The sequence below is a fragment of the Mobula hypostoma genome, chromosome 22 (genome assembly GCF_963921235.1).
Source record: "Mobula hypostoma chromosome 22, sMobHyp1.1, whole genome shotgun sequence".
NCBI lineage: Eukaryota > Metazoa > Chordata > Chondrichthyes > Myliobatiformes > Myliobatidae > Mobula > Mobula hypostoma.
In genome coordinates, this window is record NC_086118.1 from 26541273 (window position 1) to 26560829 (window position 19557).

The 19557-nt window shown below is 40.3% G+C and overlaps 1 protein-coding gene across 1 annotated transcript in view; it reads right to left on the reverse strand.

Annotated features, from left to right (window-relative positions):
- usp43a (ubiquitin specific peptidase 43a) overlaps window positions 1-19557 on the reverse strand; it is a 484729-nt gene that overhangs the window by 352516 nt on the left and 112656 nt on the right. Inside the window, exon 3 of the mRNA XM_063074321.1 lies at window positions 9495-9580. Coding sequence (XP_062930391.1) covers window positions 9495-9580 — 86 coding nt within the window. The remainder of the gene's footprint in view (window positions 1-9494; window positions 9581-19557) is intronic.

Consider the following 19557-nt stretch of genomic DNA (forward strand, 5'->3'; position numbering starts at 1 on the left):
AATGACATTATATCTGACCTCTGTCTCAACAACTTCCATTCAGAATCAGAATTAATATTACTGATGATACGTCACAAAATTAGTTTTTTTTTGTGGCAGCAATACAGTGCAATAAATATATATTTTTAAAATATTAAATAGGTAGTGCAAAAAGACAGCAATAATAATGAAGTAGAGTTCAAGAAGTTGGTTCAATGTATGTTCAGAAATCTGATGACGAAGGGGAAGAAGCTGCTCCTAAAATGTTGAATGTGCATCTTCAAATTCCTGTACCTCCTCTCCGATGGCACTAATAAGAAGAGAGCATGTCCTATTTGTGTTCCTAGAAGTTCTTTTCATGTTTTGCTTTATAGTCATAGCTGAGCATTATCTGAGAAGTGAGAAGTGCACAGCAATTGGGTGCTGGATATCAGGGTATAGTTGTTAACTGGAATCATTTGGCATAATTGGAGTTGGGGGCTGAAGTATGAATACAGTATTTGATGAGAGCTCCAAAACACAGGTTGCTGTCATTATTTACTCTACTGGGAATGGTTGCTTACACTCAATTCCTAGATGAAATCAGCAGAAGTTTATATTTACAATTCAAAGCTTCATGATGTAAAGTTTCCCAAGTATTTCAGAGGAGTAGTATTAGAATCTGACAATGCTTCAGGGCAGGGGCCATTAGGTGGGCTCCCACACATTCAGACACAGATGCAGATACTAAGCGACAAACAGTAAGGGAGAAAGGGGCAGACAGCTCAAGGAAGGGAAATAATGGAGTCTGAGATGTAGTTTTCAGGACAAAGCAAATATCATCCTATAGGCATTCATAAATACTAGATTCATTGATAATGTAATCCTTGCACTGGGCAGGTAGGCAGCACTAATGCAGGGCAGTTTTCTCTTTCGGCTCATCAGTGGTGAATTTATTGAGGCTTTTAGAGTTATTTGTAATGTTACAATACTTCGGTAACACAGTCAGAACTGCTGGATATGACACAGCATTGGGATTTGTGCATCATTGGTGCACTCACTGTACTGGAACAAACAGTCCTCAGATTGGCTTCTGAATCTGATGGCAGATAATTATCAAATCAATACAGAATAAACTAAGCATTGCACTCTACACTGGTTTGCAGTACGACCTGTCCAAAGTCAATGTTACGTACACATCCTTCTGCACTGAAGCATCGCTGACCGCTTGCTTAGAATTGCTTATATGTTATTAATTGATTTTACTCAAAACATCAGCTGTACAAATGAAAAAAAATTAAACACATGCCACATTTTTTGGTGAAATTATTAGGAGGATTTTGTCCCTTGTGGACAAAATGATGGTAAAATTTCCCTTATTGGTAGCACTCGTGCTGTGGCAGAAAATAACCATAGTAACTTCAGCACATAATTTCAGCAGAAAGATCAGCATAGTATTAAAGAGAACAACTCCGTTGAAAGATTGCATCTTCTGGAAGAGTCTTAAACCAGCGCTTCTTCTAACATCTCTTTTTTTACCCCAGAAAAGACCATACAAGTTCTCCTTAATATATGGGCAAAACACACCCCTTAACCAGTTCCACAGAAACAGATGCATTGTTGTTTGTGGGATCTGGCAGTTGGAAAGTACCCATTTCCTTAAGCTACAACCGTGAATGACACTTCAAAATTACTTATTAATTGTGGGAAGCAATTCGAGAGTTTGCAGTCATAAATACACCACATAAAGATAAATTTGCTGGCAGTGATGCAGTGTATTGAACAAATTTGTGTAAGTGCTGGAATCATGACAACCAATACCCTTCCAAGAAAAGTGATGCATTAGCGCAAAGAGCTAGAGATATATTTTTCTTTATGGTTTAATTTATGCAAAATACTGGCAGATATTAGAAGAGCAATATTTGCATATCAAATAATTAGCACTGGTTTATTTGCAGCTCAAAATGAGGGTAGTACATTAGTAGGCAAGTTTGATTTCAACAAAATCTTCAGAGTATACCTTGCTTGGGTCAAAATAATAATTGAATGGTTTAACTGATTGAATAAAAGCATACAACATTTCTCCAAGATCCAACAAATTTTAATCATCTCATATTAATGCATACTCAGAGAAATTAACTTAATGCAAATGAAAACTCCATCCACAATCTAAATACATTTCATTCACTTATACATTTCCCAAGTGGCTTGCAATGATTATGCAGTACAAGAAAAGATTATGCCTAAATTAAAATATAGTGGATTCCTGACGAAGGGTCTCGGCCTGAAACGTCGACTGCGCCTCTTCCTATAGATGCTGCTTGGCCTGCTGTGTTCACCAGCAACTTTGATGTATGTTGCTTGAATTTCCAGCATCTGCAGAATTCCTGTTGTTTACGTGGATTCCAGTTAATTCGGTTGTCGGTTAATCGGGGCAGCCGCTTATTAGGGACAACTCTCAAAGACAAAAACTAATCAAAAATATACAGGATTCCCTTTGTTTATTTGGGACTCTATGATGCTTAATTGGTGCAGGAGACTGTAGACAAACAGTTTCTACTTAACGTCAGACACGTACAGTTTTGTGGCTGTTAGACACTACACTGCTTAGAGTGAACACTTTTTAAATAGCGTCAGTTGCATGTTTTTGTGTTCAAACAGCAGTAATTGGCAAGGAATAAGCAGCAAGACAATACAGAACTGTTTTGCTCACTGCGGTTTCAAGCATTCGGGTTTAGAGATGCGAGAGGCAGCCAGAAATGGATATAAAACAATTTCACTACTTCAACAAGTTAGAAACTGTGAAGAATTTCAAGGTATCAACAATTATCTTGAATGTTACAATGAAAATGAAGATTTGGAGGATGCAGTCGTTGATACCATTGTATGAAGGCAGACCATGTTTACACTGGTTTTGTTCATTTTCAATCAATCAAAAAACACTCTGCCAAAAAAAAATTTGGAACTAATACACAGTATTATAGTACTGTAGTATTATTGGTAGTGTTCTAATTTGTTCCGTATTTCATTTAAATATGTAATTTTTTACTCAGTTAACAGGTAGTTTGCCTTTTTTATGCCTTTTAAAATATTTCCATGAAACTTTGGCTAATTGGGACAGCCACTTAATTGGGCCAAAATGTACTGGTTCCAATGTGTCCAAATTAACTAGAATCCACTGTATTCCAATATTCTGCTGTCAGGCTTTCAGCCTTTCATTATTAAACATGGTCATCCAAAACGTTGCTACTGTGTCCTGATGCACAAGCAACTTTTACCATCCACCCTGTGCTTTCTGTCCTGCACTGGTCTCTAGTTAAAATATCCGCATGAGACTAAGTGTCCATCCTGTTACTGATGAGGTAGCATATTGGCACAGCACGCCATTACTGCAGCAGACTACGCAGGCTCACTGGAACAATTCAAAATGAATTTTTTTTTTTTATAATTTAAGTGCAATCGTGAACAATAGCCAGATCAGAAAGCTGATCAAGTCAACTAGTTCTCAAAGAGAACTCTGATAGACCAATCAGATGGTTCACTGCTGCTCAGCGATAGCAAGTACATAGGACAGGCACACGGGTCGCTAGCCCCTGTACCCCAGAAACACACTTGAGCGGTGCGGCGGAGGTATGTGCTATGCATGACCTGATCTGAAAGAATCATGTTGACTCATAACAGATCATGTTCACGGTGGAACAGCTTGGCCAAGGATGGGGTGATCAGCACTGATGGACAAATTATACCTCCACTACCCCAAATCTAAAGGTTCTTGAAGAACTAGGATTTTATACTGACCAACAACAAAACAACTGAGATTAAAATAACCGGGAATCATAACAATTCATGGGTATCTGTTAGTTTACATAGAAGTGCATTTTCAGGATTAGTTATATTAGCAGTACTAAAAAATAAGCAACCTAAGCTAATAAAAATCAAAGCAAATTTGCAGCAGCCGGAAATCTTGAATAGGTGAAGGGTCTTCATTCTAACCAACGGTTTTCAACTTCAAGTGCAAGCTTGCTTTCACTTTCCACAGATGCTGCCTGACCTATTAACTATTTTCTGCATTTTTTCTGCTTTAAATCCAAGCACGAAAGGAATATGCATGGTGAGCAGGAAATCATGAATGTAAAACCAAAATTGCCATGTTTTCTGTAATTACGCAGCATTGACAACATGCATTTCCTTAGCAAGACTAAAACAAATCCACAGCAAAGAAGAATCAAAAGTTTGGTTGACAACATGGGTTTAAGGAGAATTTTAAAAGAGAAAAGGGAATTAGAGTGGCAGAAGATTTCAAGTCATCCACCACTGGTGGGGTAAATGCACAAAAGAAAATCAAAATAAAATCATTCATGAAACGTAGGTGAGAAAAATAGGAATATCGAGGACAAGACCAATGATACACAATGTTTTTGCACTGAGGATTGATTTACAATCTGAACAACTTACAAAAGGCATTCATAATAAACTCTTTTTATTTTAATCATACATAATCCAACAATTACATTTTCAGTCAAGTTTAAAAACATAAATGCCATATTTCTGGCTGCTTCACTCACTGCACCTGCTGTTCCCTTACTGGTCCATTCCTCTTATCTTCAATGTTTTGTTCCATCTTCCCCAGGACTCAATTACTCCCATGAAGCAATAAACACTGGAAATACTCAGACAGTCAGGCAGCAACAGTGGAAAGAGAAACAGACTCAACAAACTGATGCAAGATCATGAGCCCAAAATGCTTGCTAATCATCGAAGGTAGGTCTGGAAGTGTTGTAAGTGAAAGGAGATGAGCAAGAGGTATCAACACTAGACCCATGAGATGCAGAAAATGGATGTCTCTGTACATATCTTCTAATCACACCTTTGTATACAAATTATAGATGCATCACCTATTCTTTTAACGCTTCCTTTCCAACCATCCAGAGATCCAAACACTCCTTCCTGATGAAGTAGCAATTCACTAGCACTCCTTTCAATTTAGTGTACAGTATTTTGTTTTATTCACAATGTGGTCTCAGCTTCAATGGGGAAACAAAGTGGAGAATGGGTGACCACTTTGCAGAAGACCTCCACTCATTCTATAAAGGTGACTCTAAGCTTCTTGTTCTCACTCTGACCTCTATGTGTCTTCGACTTCACACTTCCAATAAACCCCAATGAATCACTGAGTAACAGCTTCCCACTTTACCATCATGAGGACTTGACACTGAATCTCACAATTGCAGATAATTAGTCTTTCTTACACAAATCAGAGTGAAATAGTTATCTGAAATCATGCAGGGTCATCACTCTGTGTCACCAACTTGGAAATTTCGTCCCACCCTACCCCATAGATGCTAGTTGACCAGCTGTCTCATTTGCTTCAGAACTTCAGATTTCCAGCAACAGCTATGTCCTGTACCTCATAGTTCCAGCAGAGCTTCTCTCTTCTCCATTCTCATTCATCTCCCTCTATTTCTCTTCCAGATAGATCAGTTACAGCCAACAAGTCTTCACCATGTTCTCAGCACACACCACTGCTATTTACGTCATTCCTTTTTTCCTGGTCTCCACCCATCATTCCCATGGTTCCCTCACCTTCTCTGCAACTTAAAACGGGCATTTTCCAACCTTCCTGATGAAAGATTGTCATCCCGATATGTTACTTTTTCAATAGATGCAGCCTAACTTGCTGAGTATTTTGACCTATTTCTACTTTTATGAAATAATAAGCAAGTGATTCAAATATTTAAAAATATATTTAAATCCCATCTTTCATAGTTGGCTTGGATATATTGCAGCTACATAATCCCTGTTGGAAATGGAGATGAAAATGTCCTATCATTTCTGCCATCATTGCTTTCTCTAGGTGTTATTTATCAAGTAGGTATACAGATTCATCAAGCAAAGGAGAAGAGTACTTCAAGGGGAAATGGAAGCAAGATACTCAACACTCAAGTTGCACCTTTTGAATGTCATTCAAGTGTTGGGAAATAGGATTAGTATAGGTTCTTGATGGTTGGAATAGACATGGTCGGCCAAGCGACTTGTATCTATGTTGTATAATCATTTCTCAAGGAGGGTAGCAAGCATGTGTCATGTGTTATCCAGTTCCATGAAACTTCATGGGTGTGGAGACATGCTGGGGATTACTATAGTCCTCCTTTTCTGAATATACATCATCTTTGAGCATACTGTTTTGTAAATGGGCCAGGACATACCCAAAAATGGCACTGAAACAGCCTGAGATGCGGTCTGAAAGATCCTCAAATGATTCCGGGAGTATGATCATGCTAGACTTGTTTGGTAAGTCTGTGGAAAAGCTTTCCCAATTCTGACACAGAACCTCGAGGTTTGGAAAGAGCACTTTGCAAGGTCAACTAAGTTGGGTACATTGCCATCCTGGGCTATTCTTGCACTTGGGACAATACCGATGGTGGCCCATTATTGTTATAATTTGTAATGGCACCTTGATAGAACAGATTGGCCTGCTTGACCTTTTGAGTGATCAATTAAGCACCAACCACAGCACTAGGAGTCACAGCATCACTGAAGTAATGAAACTTCCATGAAAATTATGAACTACTGAAATTATTGGTATTCAATTTAGAATGAAGTACACACACAAAAAACACAAGACAACACACAAACGAGGTGGACTTTCTCTAGAATCAGTTACATTGTTACTAAATTACATTGACCACTCTGCCCAATTCCACTGAATCGCTTTGTACAGGTTGAGCACCCCTTATTGGAAATTCCAAAATCCAAAAAGCAAAGAAATCCAAATTTTTTTCAACACTGACATGATATCACAAATGTAAAATTCCACAAGGTGCTAGGAAGGTTCCCAGTCGATACACAGGTCTCTGCGTACCACAGACAGTTCTGAGAAGTGACCTCACATATGTAATGAACAGAAGTTAATGAAAATAGAAAAACACTGCATAAAACAAAATATAAAGATCTCAATTGTGTATTGAAAGTGTGGATTTATCAGTATCAGAGTGAGCAAATGCCACTTAACGGTATACTGATCATGAAACAAGCAAAGATCTATCACGACAAACTGAAAATTGAAGGCAATTGTGAATATTCAGCAGGCTGGTTGCAGAAATTTAAGGAACAGTATTAATTTTTTAACGATCTGTGGCGATAAAGTGTCTGCTGATCACGAAGCAGCAGAGAAATTTATTGATGAGTTTGCCAAGATCATTGCTGATGAAAATCTAACATGTTGAACTGCTGCATCAGTACAATTACGTGATGAACAAGTGTAAGACAAAGCCTGCTTACCAGCAGCAGATAAATTCAGTGTCAGGAATGACTGCGATACAAAACAGCCACTGACTATCTAGCAGGGCAGCCAAGGGAGTGATAGCTTACCTTTCGGATGGTTCAATGCACACATTAGAGTTTCATGCACAAAATTATTAAAAATAGTACATAAAACTACCTTCAGAATATATGTAGCACAAAATCAAGAAAATCTGCAGATGATGGAAATCCAAAGTAACACGCACAAAATGTTAGAGGAACTCAGCAAGCCAGGCAGCATCTATGGAAAAGAGTAAACAGCCAGCATTTCGGGCCAAGACCCTTCATCAGAACTGTTCAGTCTTTTCTGTAGATGCTGCCTGGACTGCTGAGTTCCTCCAGCATTTTGTGAGTTGTTCAGAATATATGTACAAGCTGTATATGTACTGTAAATGGACTTCAGATTTAGACTTGTGTAATATCCCCAAAGTAGCTCATTATATAGATGCTAATATTCCTAAAAAATATCCAAAATCTGAAACACCTCCGGCCCCAAGCATTTCAGAAAAGAGGTGCTCAACCTGTAATACTAAGTGTGACTTAAAACATGAGGGAGGAGATATATACAGATGATTCTATATCAACTAATTTAAATGAAATAAAATTGACCAGCCTTCCCACCTGACTTCCCACAATTAACTGTACCCAAATAATGCAACACTCCCAAGCACCAAGGCCATAACATTGCTCTGTCTCAGAATACTGAATAATGTGAGAACTGTTACTGATTAACTTCAGTGTGACTCATTATATATACATGGCTCTTTCTACATTATGACACAAGCAGCATTTGCAGAGGTAATTACTCCATTACCTTTAAATTTAAACACTCTCAGCTTGATTAATGTATACTCAAGCATTCTGTAAAATCTCAAATACAAAAATAAAATTCCTTAAAATACACAATGTTTCTATTTTATACAGCAAAAAAAACCTGAAGAGAAATAGAAGACAAGCAAGTCATTTTGTGTAAAGACCTTCTGAAAAGAACTGACAGCAAACCATTCAATGTGTGATTCAGCATAGGTATCAATATGGCAATCATGCAGAGTACGCACAGGCAATGATGATATGAAAAAAGTCACATTTTAAAGAGAAACAGGAATTTATAATAAAGCAAAGTCAAAATGCTTTCTATAAAGTAAATGCATTAACTCCTCTTATTGCAAACTACCTTGCTCTGGAAGATGTAATTGCCAAAGCTTTTACTAGTGACATGCCTGGAATGTGCGTCAGTGCAATGAAAAGAATCCAGTGCATTTACAATCTGTTAGCACATTCCTGCCTCCCCTTCCTCAAAATCTAATCTCCAGAAGAATGATGATTTTCAAGCTTCCCTCTTTGGCCCCAACTTGACTACAAGGTTAACTGAGATTGCTGTTGTCAGGTACGTTTATGCCCTGGCAACATTAAGGGTCTATATATCACTAAGTCAGACTTCCAAATGACAGTAATATACTATGAGTAGCAGATTGTGACACTCAGGGCAATGTGGATTGAGTTTCCCCAACTGGGTGTTTCAGATCTGTTAAACTAGAAACCCTCTCCATATATTTAATAAACAATTTAATTTGTAAATTTGACTTACTGACTGATTTTCTTATCTACATCAATAATTAAATTAATATTGCCTTTAAACAAAACTAAATCAATACACTTGGGCACAACGTTTCCAGTACATTGTCTGTCAATAGAGAAAACTGAACTGATTATGTTTTGTCTCAGCAGCTGTTTGATAAGCTGAAGGGAGGAATGTTCTAAGTGCTTGTCCATTGTACCGAACAAAATCACCTACATACTAGTTAAGTCTGGAAACATCCTTAATTAGCCATACCAACAACATGCTGAATGAAAAATGCCGCTCCACAAGAAACAGCAAGTATTTGGATTTCAGAGCTGCTCCTGAGATACAAAATTCTATCAAGCCTCCTTATTACACCACAGCTGCTCTTCTCTGCAAGGATTCCAAGGTCCCATGGTTCCGCACAAATTTCAGGCACGTCTGGAACTGCAGTATTTATTTACTGTGAAACATTATTTATTGTGCAGCAGTTTCAGGGTGCCATCCTCCATCCGTGACATCAATGGAGTGGTGGATTAGCAGGTCAAAATGCAGTGTCATCTCCAAATCCCTGCTGATAAGCTACCCGTTGTGTTTCAGGGATGCATAAAATAAAATCCTTCAACCTATTCTTTTTTAATCTTCTTGTGTGGAAGAAGATTGATTAATTTACCTGTACTGTGCTTGGAAAAGTTCTTGAACAAAACTCTGAATTCTGGGCTGCTGGGAGCTTCCTGTAGAATTTTCACCAATGGAAGACTGAAACAAAAAATGATTAAAAATCAAGTGTTAACAATTATATTTCAAGTTTATTCACAGACTCTTTTAAAAATTATTCATTATTGATCTTTGTCATACAATGCCTTCTTTTAAACAGCAGTGGATGGATTTTCAAAAACTATGATCTTGCATAGTTCCAATGTATATCAGGCAAACGGTAATGACATGACCAGATTATGTTCACACTCCATCTTTCTGAAAATTCAGAATACTGAACTCCAACATTCCCACTGATTTTTTTTTTACAGCTGAGTGGACCAACGATTGCTCTAACACTAGCCCTGAAAATTACACAGCACCTTAACTGGTTTTTTTCCTGTAATATTTAGAATGAAAAGTGAAAAATCACATACTTTTGCTTTTTTTTAATTAATTGAAGGATATAATGAAATACAGTAACAACATAGAAAACCTTGCACGTTTCATAAACTTTTTCTCATCTATCTTTATTCCTACTGTGCAGCAACAAAGGCTATGGCGTGGGAGCATTTCAGTTACTGCGCAGCCACGAACCCACGCAGCTTAGAGGGAACAGTGTGGTGAATGCAGTATAGTACCTTTCCTCAGGTTAAAATGGTTACTCTTGTGAAAGCACACAACACTGAAGCAAGAATCTCAAAACTACAAGGAGGTGGCCTGACTAATCTCATCATATGTGCCTCCATGCGCCAGTGCACACATCTTTGAAAGTCTAAACTAAGATTCAGGTCCTTGCTGCAGCCATAAATAGCAGGAGATTTAAATAACTAAAGCACAACAATATATTAAGTAGTGGGAGCCTCAGGTGTGGGGTTGTAAAATATTAGGATTGAGGTAATAAAGTGGAACGCATGCATACTATGTACACACTCCCTTGTACAAGGAGTTCTGGGATGGTGGGTTAATTAGTTTCATAGAGGCATGCAGAATCATTAATCCCTAATACAGTGTACTGTACATAAATAAATATTTTAACCATGGAAAGAGTTGATCAGAGGCAAATGAGGTGAATTACTTTAAAAGGTCCACAAATGTGACATTGCTGGACTGCTAACCAACTTTGGAGTGGTAATGTGCTGCCAAATAAACTTGGTTAATCTTGTACATGTCGCGATCTCCTGTTTTATTATCACAAACAAGAGGAAGTCTGCAGATGATGGAAATCTGAGCAAATCACACAAAATGCTGGAGGAACTCAGAAAGCCAGGCAGCATCTATGGAGAAAACTGCAGTCGATATTTCGGGCCAAAACCCTTCAGCAGGGTTGGAGTAAAAAAGTTGAGTAGATTTGAAATGTCGGGGGAGGGGAGGGAGAAATGATAGGTTTGAAACTTGGAGAGGGAGGGATGAAGCAAGGAGCTGGGAAGTTGATTGGTGAAAGAGACAGAAGGCCATGGAAGAAAGAAGGCACCAGAGGGAGGAGATAGGCAGGTAAGGAGATAACATAAGAAGGGGACAAGAGGATGGGAAATGGTGAAGCGGGGGGGGGGGGTGTTTGTGGAGGCATTACCAGAAGTTTGACATGATCTTTGACCACTTGATGGCACGAACATCGATTTCTCAAACTTCCAGTAATGCCTCCACCCGCCCCCCCCACTCCCTTCACCATTTCCCACCCCCTTCTCTCTCCCTTCCTCCTACCTTTCAAATCTATTCCTCAGCTTTTCTTCTCTAGTCCTGCCGAAGGGTTTCGGCCCAAAATGTCAACTATTCTTTCCTCCATAGATGCTGCCTGGCCTGCTGAGTTCCTCCAGCATTTTGTGTGTGTTACTCCTGTTTTATTATACTCAGCTAAAACCAGATTGTGAGTCCCATCAAAAATTCACATTGCTAGGAGGAGACAAAATCTTATGCAAGATGTCTCTCAATAAACAAGTTTTCCTTTTTGATAGATAGATAGATACTTCATTGATCCCAAAGGAATTTACAGTGTCACAGTAGCATTACAAGTGCACAGATATATAAATATTAGAAGAGAAGTAAGAAAGAATAAAAAATAAGTTACCTTAAACAGTCTACCAGGAGGGGGTCATCTCTTCCCCAGCTATAAGTTGACTCATTATACAGCCTAATGGCTGACGGTAAGAATGACCACAGAGAGCACTCTCTGGAGCAGCACAGTCTATTACTAAAGTGCTCCTCTGTTCAGCCAAGGTGGCATGCAGAGGGTGAGAAACATTGCCCAGAATTGCCAGGATTTTCCGTAGGGTCCTTTGTTCTACCACAGCCTCCAGTGTATCCAATTTGACTCCTCTAACAGAGCCAGCCTTTCCAAATCAGCTTATAGAGCCTGTTGGCATCACCAGTGTTGACGCCATTGACCCAGCACACCACCGCATAGAAGACTGTACTGGCGAGAACAGACTGGTAGAGCATGTGAAGAGGAGGCCTACATAATCCAAAGGACCTCAGTCTCCTCAAGAAGTAGAGGCAACTCTGGCCCTTCTTATACACAGCCTCTGTGTTGGTGCACCACTCAAGTCTATCATCCAGGTGCACCCCCAGGTACTTGTATGTCCTCACCACATGCACGTCCTTGCCATCAATAGTAACAGGCAGCAGTGCAGGCTTAGTCTTCCTAAAGTCCATCACCATCTCCTTTGTCTTACAGATGTTGAGCTGCATATGTTCATCTTGCAGCATTTGACAAAGACCTCCACTAGGACCCTGTATTCATCTTCCCATCTTCCCTATATACACCCAACTATTGCTGAGTCATCGGAGAGTTTCTCCATGATTATCCTGCAAAACAGATACTCATGGATCCTGGTGGTCCCTGGTGATTATGGACTAAACTAAATCATGTCACCATCCAGTGCCCACACCATGAGCCTGATTAGGGTTCCTCAGAATAATGAAGAAAGAGAGATGAGGTGGGCCCTCATGAAATCTCATAAAGGGGAAACAGTGATCCAGAGGAGAAAAATAGATGGTGGAACAAGAGAAAGGAATTTCTCAGCAAAAGTAGACAAGTAGGTTTGTCAAGTCAAGGCCATGCACATTATCTCACTGGTCTGACAGACATATCTCCTATGAATACAAGGTTCCTAAAAATCAATAACAAAAAAAATACGTCTAGTGTTAAAGAAGGTGGCTACATAAAAAAAGCATAAATGGCTTGTTTTGTTTATAGTTATTTGCAGTCTCCATAACCACTCGTGCTGTCAAGTTTCAGATGATTGATCTTGTTAATGCAAATCTTTAAGGAATTACTTTTTTATGTAGGTTCCACTGATGGATAGATTTGCACGAATGGTAGCAGGAATGGAAACTCCAGTACCAGGTGTTTTTCCCCATGCAAGGAACCTTATGTAGCCATTTGATGGAAATGTCATGTTTGGGCTAGAGAGAATATATGGGTAGAAAAGAGGTCTCATGTCTAGAGTCAGTAGGCAGCATTTGCAAATTTAATGCAATTGCTTCCTCTTACTGCTTTGTTTGCTAATATTTGTTAAATACACTTCCTGTAAAGGAAATGAAAACAGGTTCAACAGCAAATATTAATATGGGATTTCAAAACTAAGGAACTAAGGTTGAAAGACTACAGACCGAAGGATGTTGCTGGAACTTGGGGACCTGAGTTATAGGGAAATATTGAACAGGTTAGTATTTTAGTCCCTAGAGTGTAGAAGAATGAAGGGAGATTTTATAAAGTGTATATATAATTATGTGGGGTATAGATAGGGTAAATGCAAGTAAGTTTTGTTTTCCACTGAGTTTAGATTAGAGGTCATAGGAAAAGGGTAAAAGGTAAAATGTTTAAGGGGAACCTGAGGGTAACTTCTTCACTCGGAGGGTGACGTTAGTGTAGATCGAGCTGCCAGTGGAAGTGGTTGTTGCGGGATCACTTGGAAAAACCTAAGAAAGTGTTGGATAACTACATGGATGGGAGAGCTATGATCCTGGTGCAGGTTGATGAGACTGGGCAGAATAATAGTTTGGCATGCATTAGATGGGCCAAAAGGCCTATTTCTGTGAAGTCAGCGTCTGCAGACAAAGAACCACAGTTAGTATTTCCAGTTGAAGACCTCTTTCTCTTTCCAGAGATGTTACCAGTCATTCTGAATTTATCCAGCGTTATACAATATGGTCTTTTAAGAGACTCCTGGATAGATCCATGGAGCTTAGAAAAATAGAGGGCTACGGGCAACCTGAGGTAATTTCTAAGTAAGTACATGTTTGGCACAGCATTGTGGGCTGAAGGGAATGTATTGTGCTGTAGATTTTCTATGTTTCTGTCTTATTTCAGATTTCCAGCATCTGCAATTTTTTTTTGATTTTCACTGTCAAAAGACGGGTAAGTAAATGCTTATGAGGGAATACATTCACAGGGTTATGGGAGAAGTGACATACTTAGATGACTTCTTCCCAACAGGAGTCTGATTCCATTGCTCACCTCACTGCAACATTCCATGACCTTTCTAGTACCTTTATTAAAATGAAATACCTATTTGCATAACTCAAGGCAAAAGAAAAACAAATGAAAATCAGGTTAAAAAACTGCCTGCTAATCAACTTCACTCTTTAAATTATCCATAACAAGTTATCAATTAGCTTAATTAGAATCATCATTGCCTTTCCAACAGTAAACTCTGCATTCAGAACATGACACTTGCTCCATGTTAAACTTTCTGAATGACAATTGAATCAGAATATGAAAAATGGCATCTGGTAACCACACAAAAAAATAAGTTAACATGTACTTTTCCCTGGAAGTTCATTCCTGGTCAGTAACACTGCACACAAGACACAATAATGGAAGTGCATGCCATACACAAGTCAATAGACAATATACAATAGGTGCAGGAGTAGGCCATTCAGCCCTTCGAGCCAGTACCACCATTCACTGTGATCATGGCTGATCATCCACAATCAGTACCCTTTTCCTGCCTTCTCCCCATACCCCTTCACTCCGCTATCTTCAAGAGCTCTATCTCACTCTTTTCTGAAAGAATCCAGAGAATTGGCCTCCACTGCCTTCTGAGGCAGAGCATTCCACAGAACCACAACACTCTGTGTGAAAAAGTTTTTCCTCAACTCCATTCTAAATTGTCTACCCCTTATTCTTAAACTGTGGCCTCTGGTTCTGGACTCCCCCAACATCGGGAACATGTTTCCTGCCTCTAGCATGTTCAATCCCTTAATAATCTTATATGTTTCAATCAGATCCCTTCTCATCCTTCTAAATTCCAGTGTATACAACCCCAAGTCAGTTCCATGGCAGTCAACGGAACTGAAATTCAGAGAGATGGAGTACAAAATACTGCTGTTAAGCATAAGTAAAAATCACTACGTAGTTCTTCAGAACCTGGAGCCTGCCATATCTATGCAGTATAGGCAAAGCCATGATGCATGTCTTTCGATAACGCAGATGCTAAAATAAGAATGTGTATTAAAACAGATTAATGAGCTGATATATTACTTGTTCCCTTAACAAGTTTTTATTTGACCAGTCAGGGTTGTCAATCTCCTGAAACTGGAGGACCAGCGGAGCACTCTCAGTCTGGCCTCCGCCCTTTGACCTGTTGCACGGGTGACCCTAATAAGAGCCAAAGTACAAGGCCCTGCCTCCACCCAACATAGCTCTCAGGCCATTGAGCCACACAATCCTCCAAATCCTGTGACAAGGTTGTGGTTCTCTTGGAGGAGCTAATATATATTTTTGGAATAATACCAGCCATAACCTAAACTGTCCTGTTCCCAATTTAGAACACTTCTGCATCAGAACAAACTCCTAAAACTTGCATCAGTATTGTGGAGTCCATTCTGCTCATGTTTTGGCAATGTTACACTTAGTACGCCTGACCCATTTTGTCCAAAGACATAAAATTAGACAAACACAGCATACATAATTTGCGCATCTCTTCTTCTCTTACTAGATTTCATATTTTGCTTCAATGAAGCTTTGTTTTCTCACAACCAATAAACAATGTGTTCTACTTTATCCAAGGTTTTACTTTCCTATTTGTATACAGAATCAAGGATCAGTGGCCATTTTATTAGGTACATCTGTACACCTACTTGCTAATGCAAATATCTAATTGGACAATCATGTGGCAGTAACATAAGTTTGCATAAACGTACGCAGATATTGTCAAGGGGTTCAGTTGTTGTTTAGACCAAACATCAGAATGGAGTAGAAATATAATCTAAATGGCTTTGATTGTGGAATGATTACTGGTGCCAGATGGGGTGATTTGAGTATCTCAGAAACTGCTGATCTCCTGGGATTCTCACACACAAGAGTCTATAGAGTTACAGAAAATGGTGCAAAAGAAAAAAAATTCATCCAGTGAGCCGCAGTTGTGGGATAAAGTGCCTTGTTAATGAGAGAGGTCAAATGAGAATGGTCAGACTGGTTCAAGCTGACAGGAAGACAACAGTAACTCAAGTACCACGCATTACAACAGGGGTGAGCAGAAGAGCATCTCTGAAAGCATAGTATGTCGCATCTTGAAGTGGATGGGCTACAGCAGATGACGACTAGCATACACTCAGTGGCCACTTTATTAGGTACAGGAGGTGCCTAATAATGTGGCCTTTGAGTGTAGATCTGCATGCCTTAGAAATATGCTGTGATCTGTTGGCACTGCATGCAACAAAATGGACATTTAGCAACTGTATAGAACAAAGAAATATATAAAAATAAGTTAGAAATACAGATGTGGAATAAAATGTGCATTAATGCATAAATACCAGTATGTATTTTCATTGAAAGCAACATTATAAAAAGTGGTTTATTGTCCAACACAATGACTGAGGTAATGGGGGGGATGGGAGGAGGGGGCTAACAAGAATGGTTGATAAGATTAACTGCCCGTGGCAGGAAACTTTTGAGATGCCATGAAGTTTTTGTTTTAATAAACCTACAGCACCTTCCCAATGTTGAGTAGTGTCCGCAATTACTTTTCCTGATCGCTCCTTTGTCCGGGACACATACAAGTCCTTCAGTGTTGGTAGACTGCAGCCAATGACCTTGTCAGAGGATGTCGCACCAAATCAAGCACTAATGGCTGATGTGAGGATGTTCTCTATGATGGCAGTGCAGAATTATACCAGTATGTTTTGGGAAAATGCCACAAGTATTTCCTCTGCTAAGCCTTTTTGTATATGGAGGAGGCATGGATCTCCCATATGAAGTCCTGTACAGTGATGATGTCCAAGAACCTGAATGTTGGAACAGTGTCGAAAGCTCAACAAACCAAGCCATGATTTCACATGTATCTCTAGCTGTCCTTGGAGATAATGGTGAGCCAATTTCTTGAACAGCAATTCTCCAGCTGAAGTTCCTACCATGGTGTGTAGGATATGAAGCTTGAATTTCTGTCCAAAGCAATGCAAGAACAATTATACAGTATATTTCCAAACAGGGATGGCATATGATGATGATGGCAATGTTTTAAGTGATGGCGATCATGCATATCTACTCTTCTGTTAAAGGAGTGTTACGTTACATCAAAAGCCTCAAATGCCAATTATCTAGTTGGAACTACAAAACTACGTTTATTAGGTCAGAACAGGAGCATTAAAATACCTGTCGCGGTGTGGATGGCCTCTCTCACTGCAGCACACCTCCCACTCCAGCCGATCCACAGTGCTGTTCACAACCAGCTCGTCAGTGAGGCCTCAAATACCTTTCAGCCCACAAGCATTCTACCTTTAATCCCATTCCACTGACACAAAATGTGCAGTAAGTGGACCAATACATTAACACGGGCTCAAACCAGGGAATCAAAACCAATCATAACTTGTCATCACTCTTCACGAGTCCCGCCCCAATGCTCACCACAGCTGTACTCCCATCGTCTTGCATTCTCGTAGTTGTATTGTCATCAAAGCTCCTGCAGCCAATTCACGTACGCCCAAGGCCACAGTGGTGAACACATTCGACAAGCGCAAAGGCTAACCCTTTACAACACATTCCACTGTCAAAAGTTGAAATCCCATTAGGTCCGGCCCACAGGTTTTAATACAACTCCTGCAGATACCCTGCCATATCACAAGGAAATTGCAAAACTACTAAGCATGAAAGCAAAATGGTTTTAGTAACACCCCAGTGCACTGCAGTAGCCCACTAGACTCCAGGTACTCCAAAGGGCCACCAACTCCCTCCCGGGGTATAATAATTATGAAATTGATCTCTTATACATCTTATCTACCAATGGTTGGATATGGTCAGCCAAATGTGCTACGTTCTCTGACTCATCAGGGGTGTATGTACAACACTCCGGGCCGAAGTGGTGCAGGTGCCTCCTTCCTTCACTACGATATAACCCAATACCATTCTACTCTCGGGCCACTGTCCTCACGGCTCCTGTCTCGGTTAAAACCTGCACCAGTGCCCGCTCTGCTTGCTTCAAAGCCAGTACAGTCTCACTGGCTAACAACTTGAGGCTATCAGGACGACTTTCCTTGATAACCGGCCAGTACCGATAGGGGGAAAAAGCTATCACCCAGAACCGATCAGCCTCCGTGATACCCCTTTTCCGGGTTGGGTGGTCAGCCAGATCATCAATGTGATACCCAGGCAGCAGCAGTCAGATCAGCATGTGGGAAGCCGAGGGTAGGCCTGGGAGCTGCACACCCGGTATGTGCCATTCAACACGTGAAACAAACCTGCCCCAAATCAGTATATTCCCACTTCACTGCTCTGTACCATCAAGGTACATAAGTCGTTCCCCGTCAGAAACTGCCCATCGTAACGACAATGGCAATTACTCCCAGATCGCAGTATTGCATTCAGCACTAGTACTTTGGTCTTATTCTGATCATATGTTGTTACATACCATCCCTTAAACTGGCCCCTTTTACAGTCCCATCAACAGCGAATGCTGAGGGGCCCATGATGGATTCATTCTACTCCAGTATTCAGCGTTATTCAGAATCAGGCTTCATATCACTGGCATATGTTGTGAAATGTGTTGTTTTGCAGCAGCAACACAGTGCAGTACATAATAATAAACTAAATTAACAGAAGAAATACTTACATATATATATATATATATTAAATTAAGTAAGTAGTGCAAAAAGAGAGAAAAAAAATAGTAAGGTAGTTTTCATGAGTTCATTGTCCATTCAGAAACCTGATGGCAGTGGGGAAGAAGCTGTTCCTGAAACTTTGAGGGTGTTTCTTCAGGCTCTTGTACCTCTACCTTGATGGTAGCAATCAGCAGGGGTGATGGGGGCCCGTAATGATGAATGCCACCTTCTTGAGGCACTGCCTTTTGAGGGTTCCTCAATGCGAGGGGGGCTAGTGCCCGTGATGGATCTGGCTGAGTTTACATCTTTCTGCATCACTACACCCATGCTTGAGTGTGTCAGAATCTGGGAGCATACCCAACACTGAGACGTGTTCAGATGATGAGCATATTTGTACGACACTGAGAAAGTTATTGGGTTATGATGTCTTACAGATCATCGTCGCAGTTCCAGCAAGGGAGCAGCAGCAATGCCATGGCCATTTCTGTAATGGAGGGAAGCACACTATCACTTCCTTTCAGTTAATCAGTCCGGCACACCATTCCCTGTTTTCCCAGAAGTATTACCTGCCACGTACTGCCTGGCCCCTGCACTACAGTCGCCCCACTCTCCAGCAGCTCTCAGGCCTTCCCCAACTCCTCTTCCAATTCCACTTCCTCCTCTACCTTTGGGGGTTCAGATACTGCCAAATGTCAGGACAGCAGGAACCCTCCCTGACCTGCTGGTCTGGAGTTCAAGTTCTCCACTGGCCAAATCTGTCCTGCCCCGTTATACTCTGGATTTGCTCCCGGGGCCCACCGGACATTCCTTTGGCTTCACCAGCTGGCACGTTGGACAATTCGCTGCCACTGTTTTGGCTTCCTGGTATGTCAGCGTCACCCCTCCGGTCTCTCCACATTTCCTTACTCCTACACATTTTTGTAAACTTTATCGGTTTCTTTCGCACTCACCAGAACCTTTGCCAACTACACCAAAATGTTACGTTACACCAAAAGATT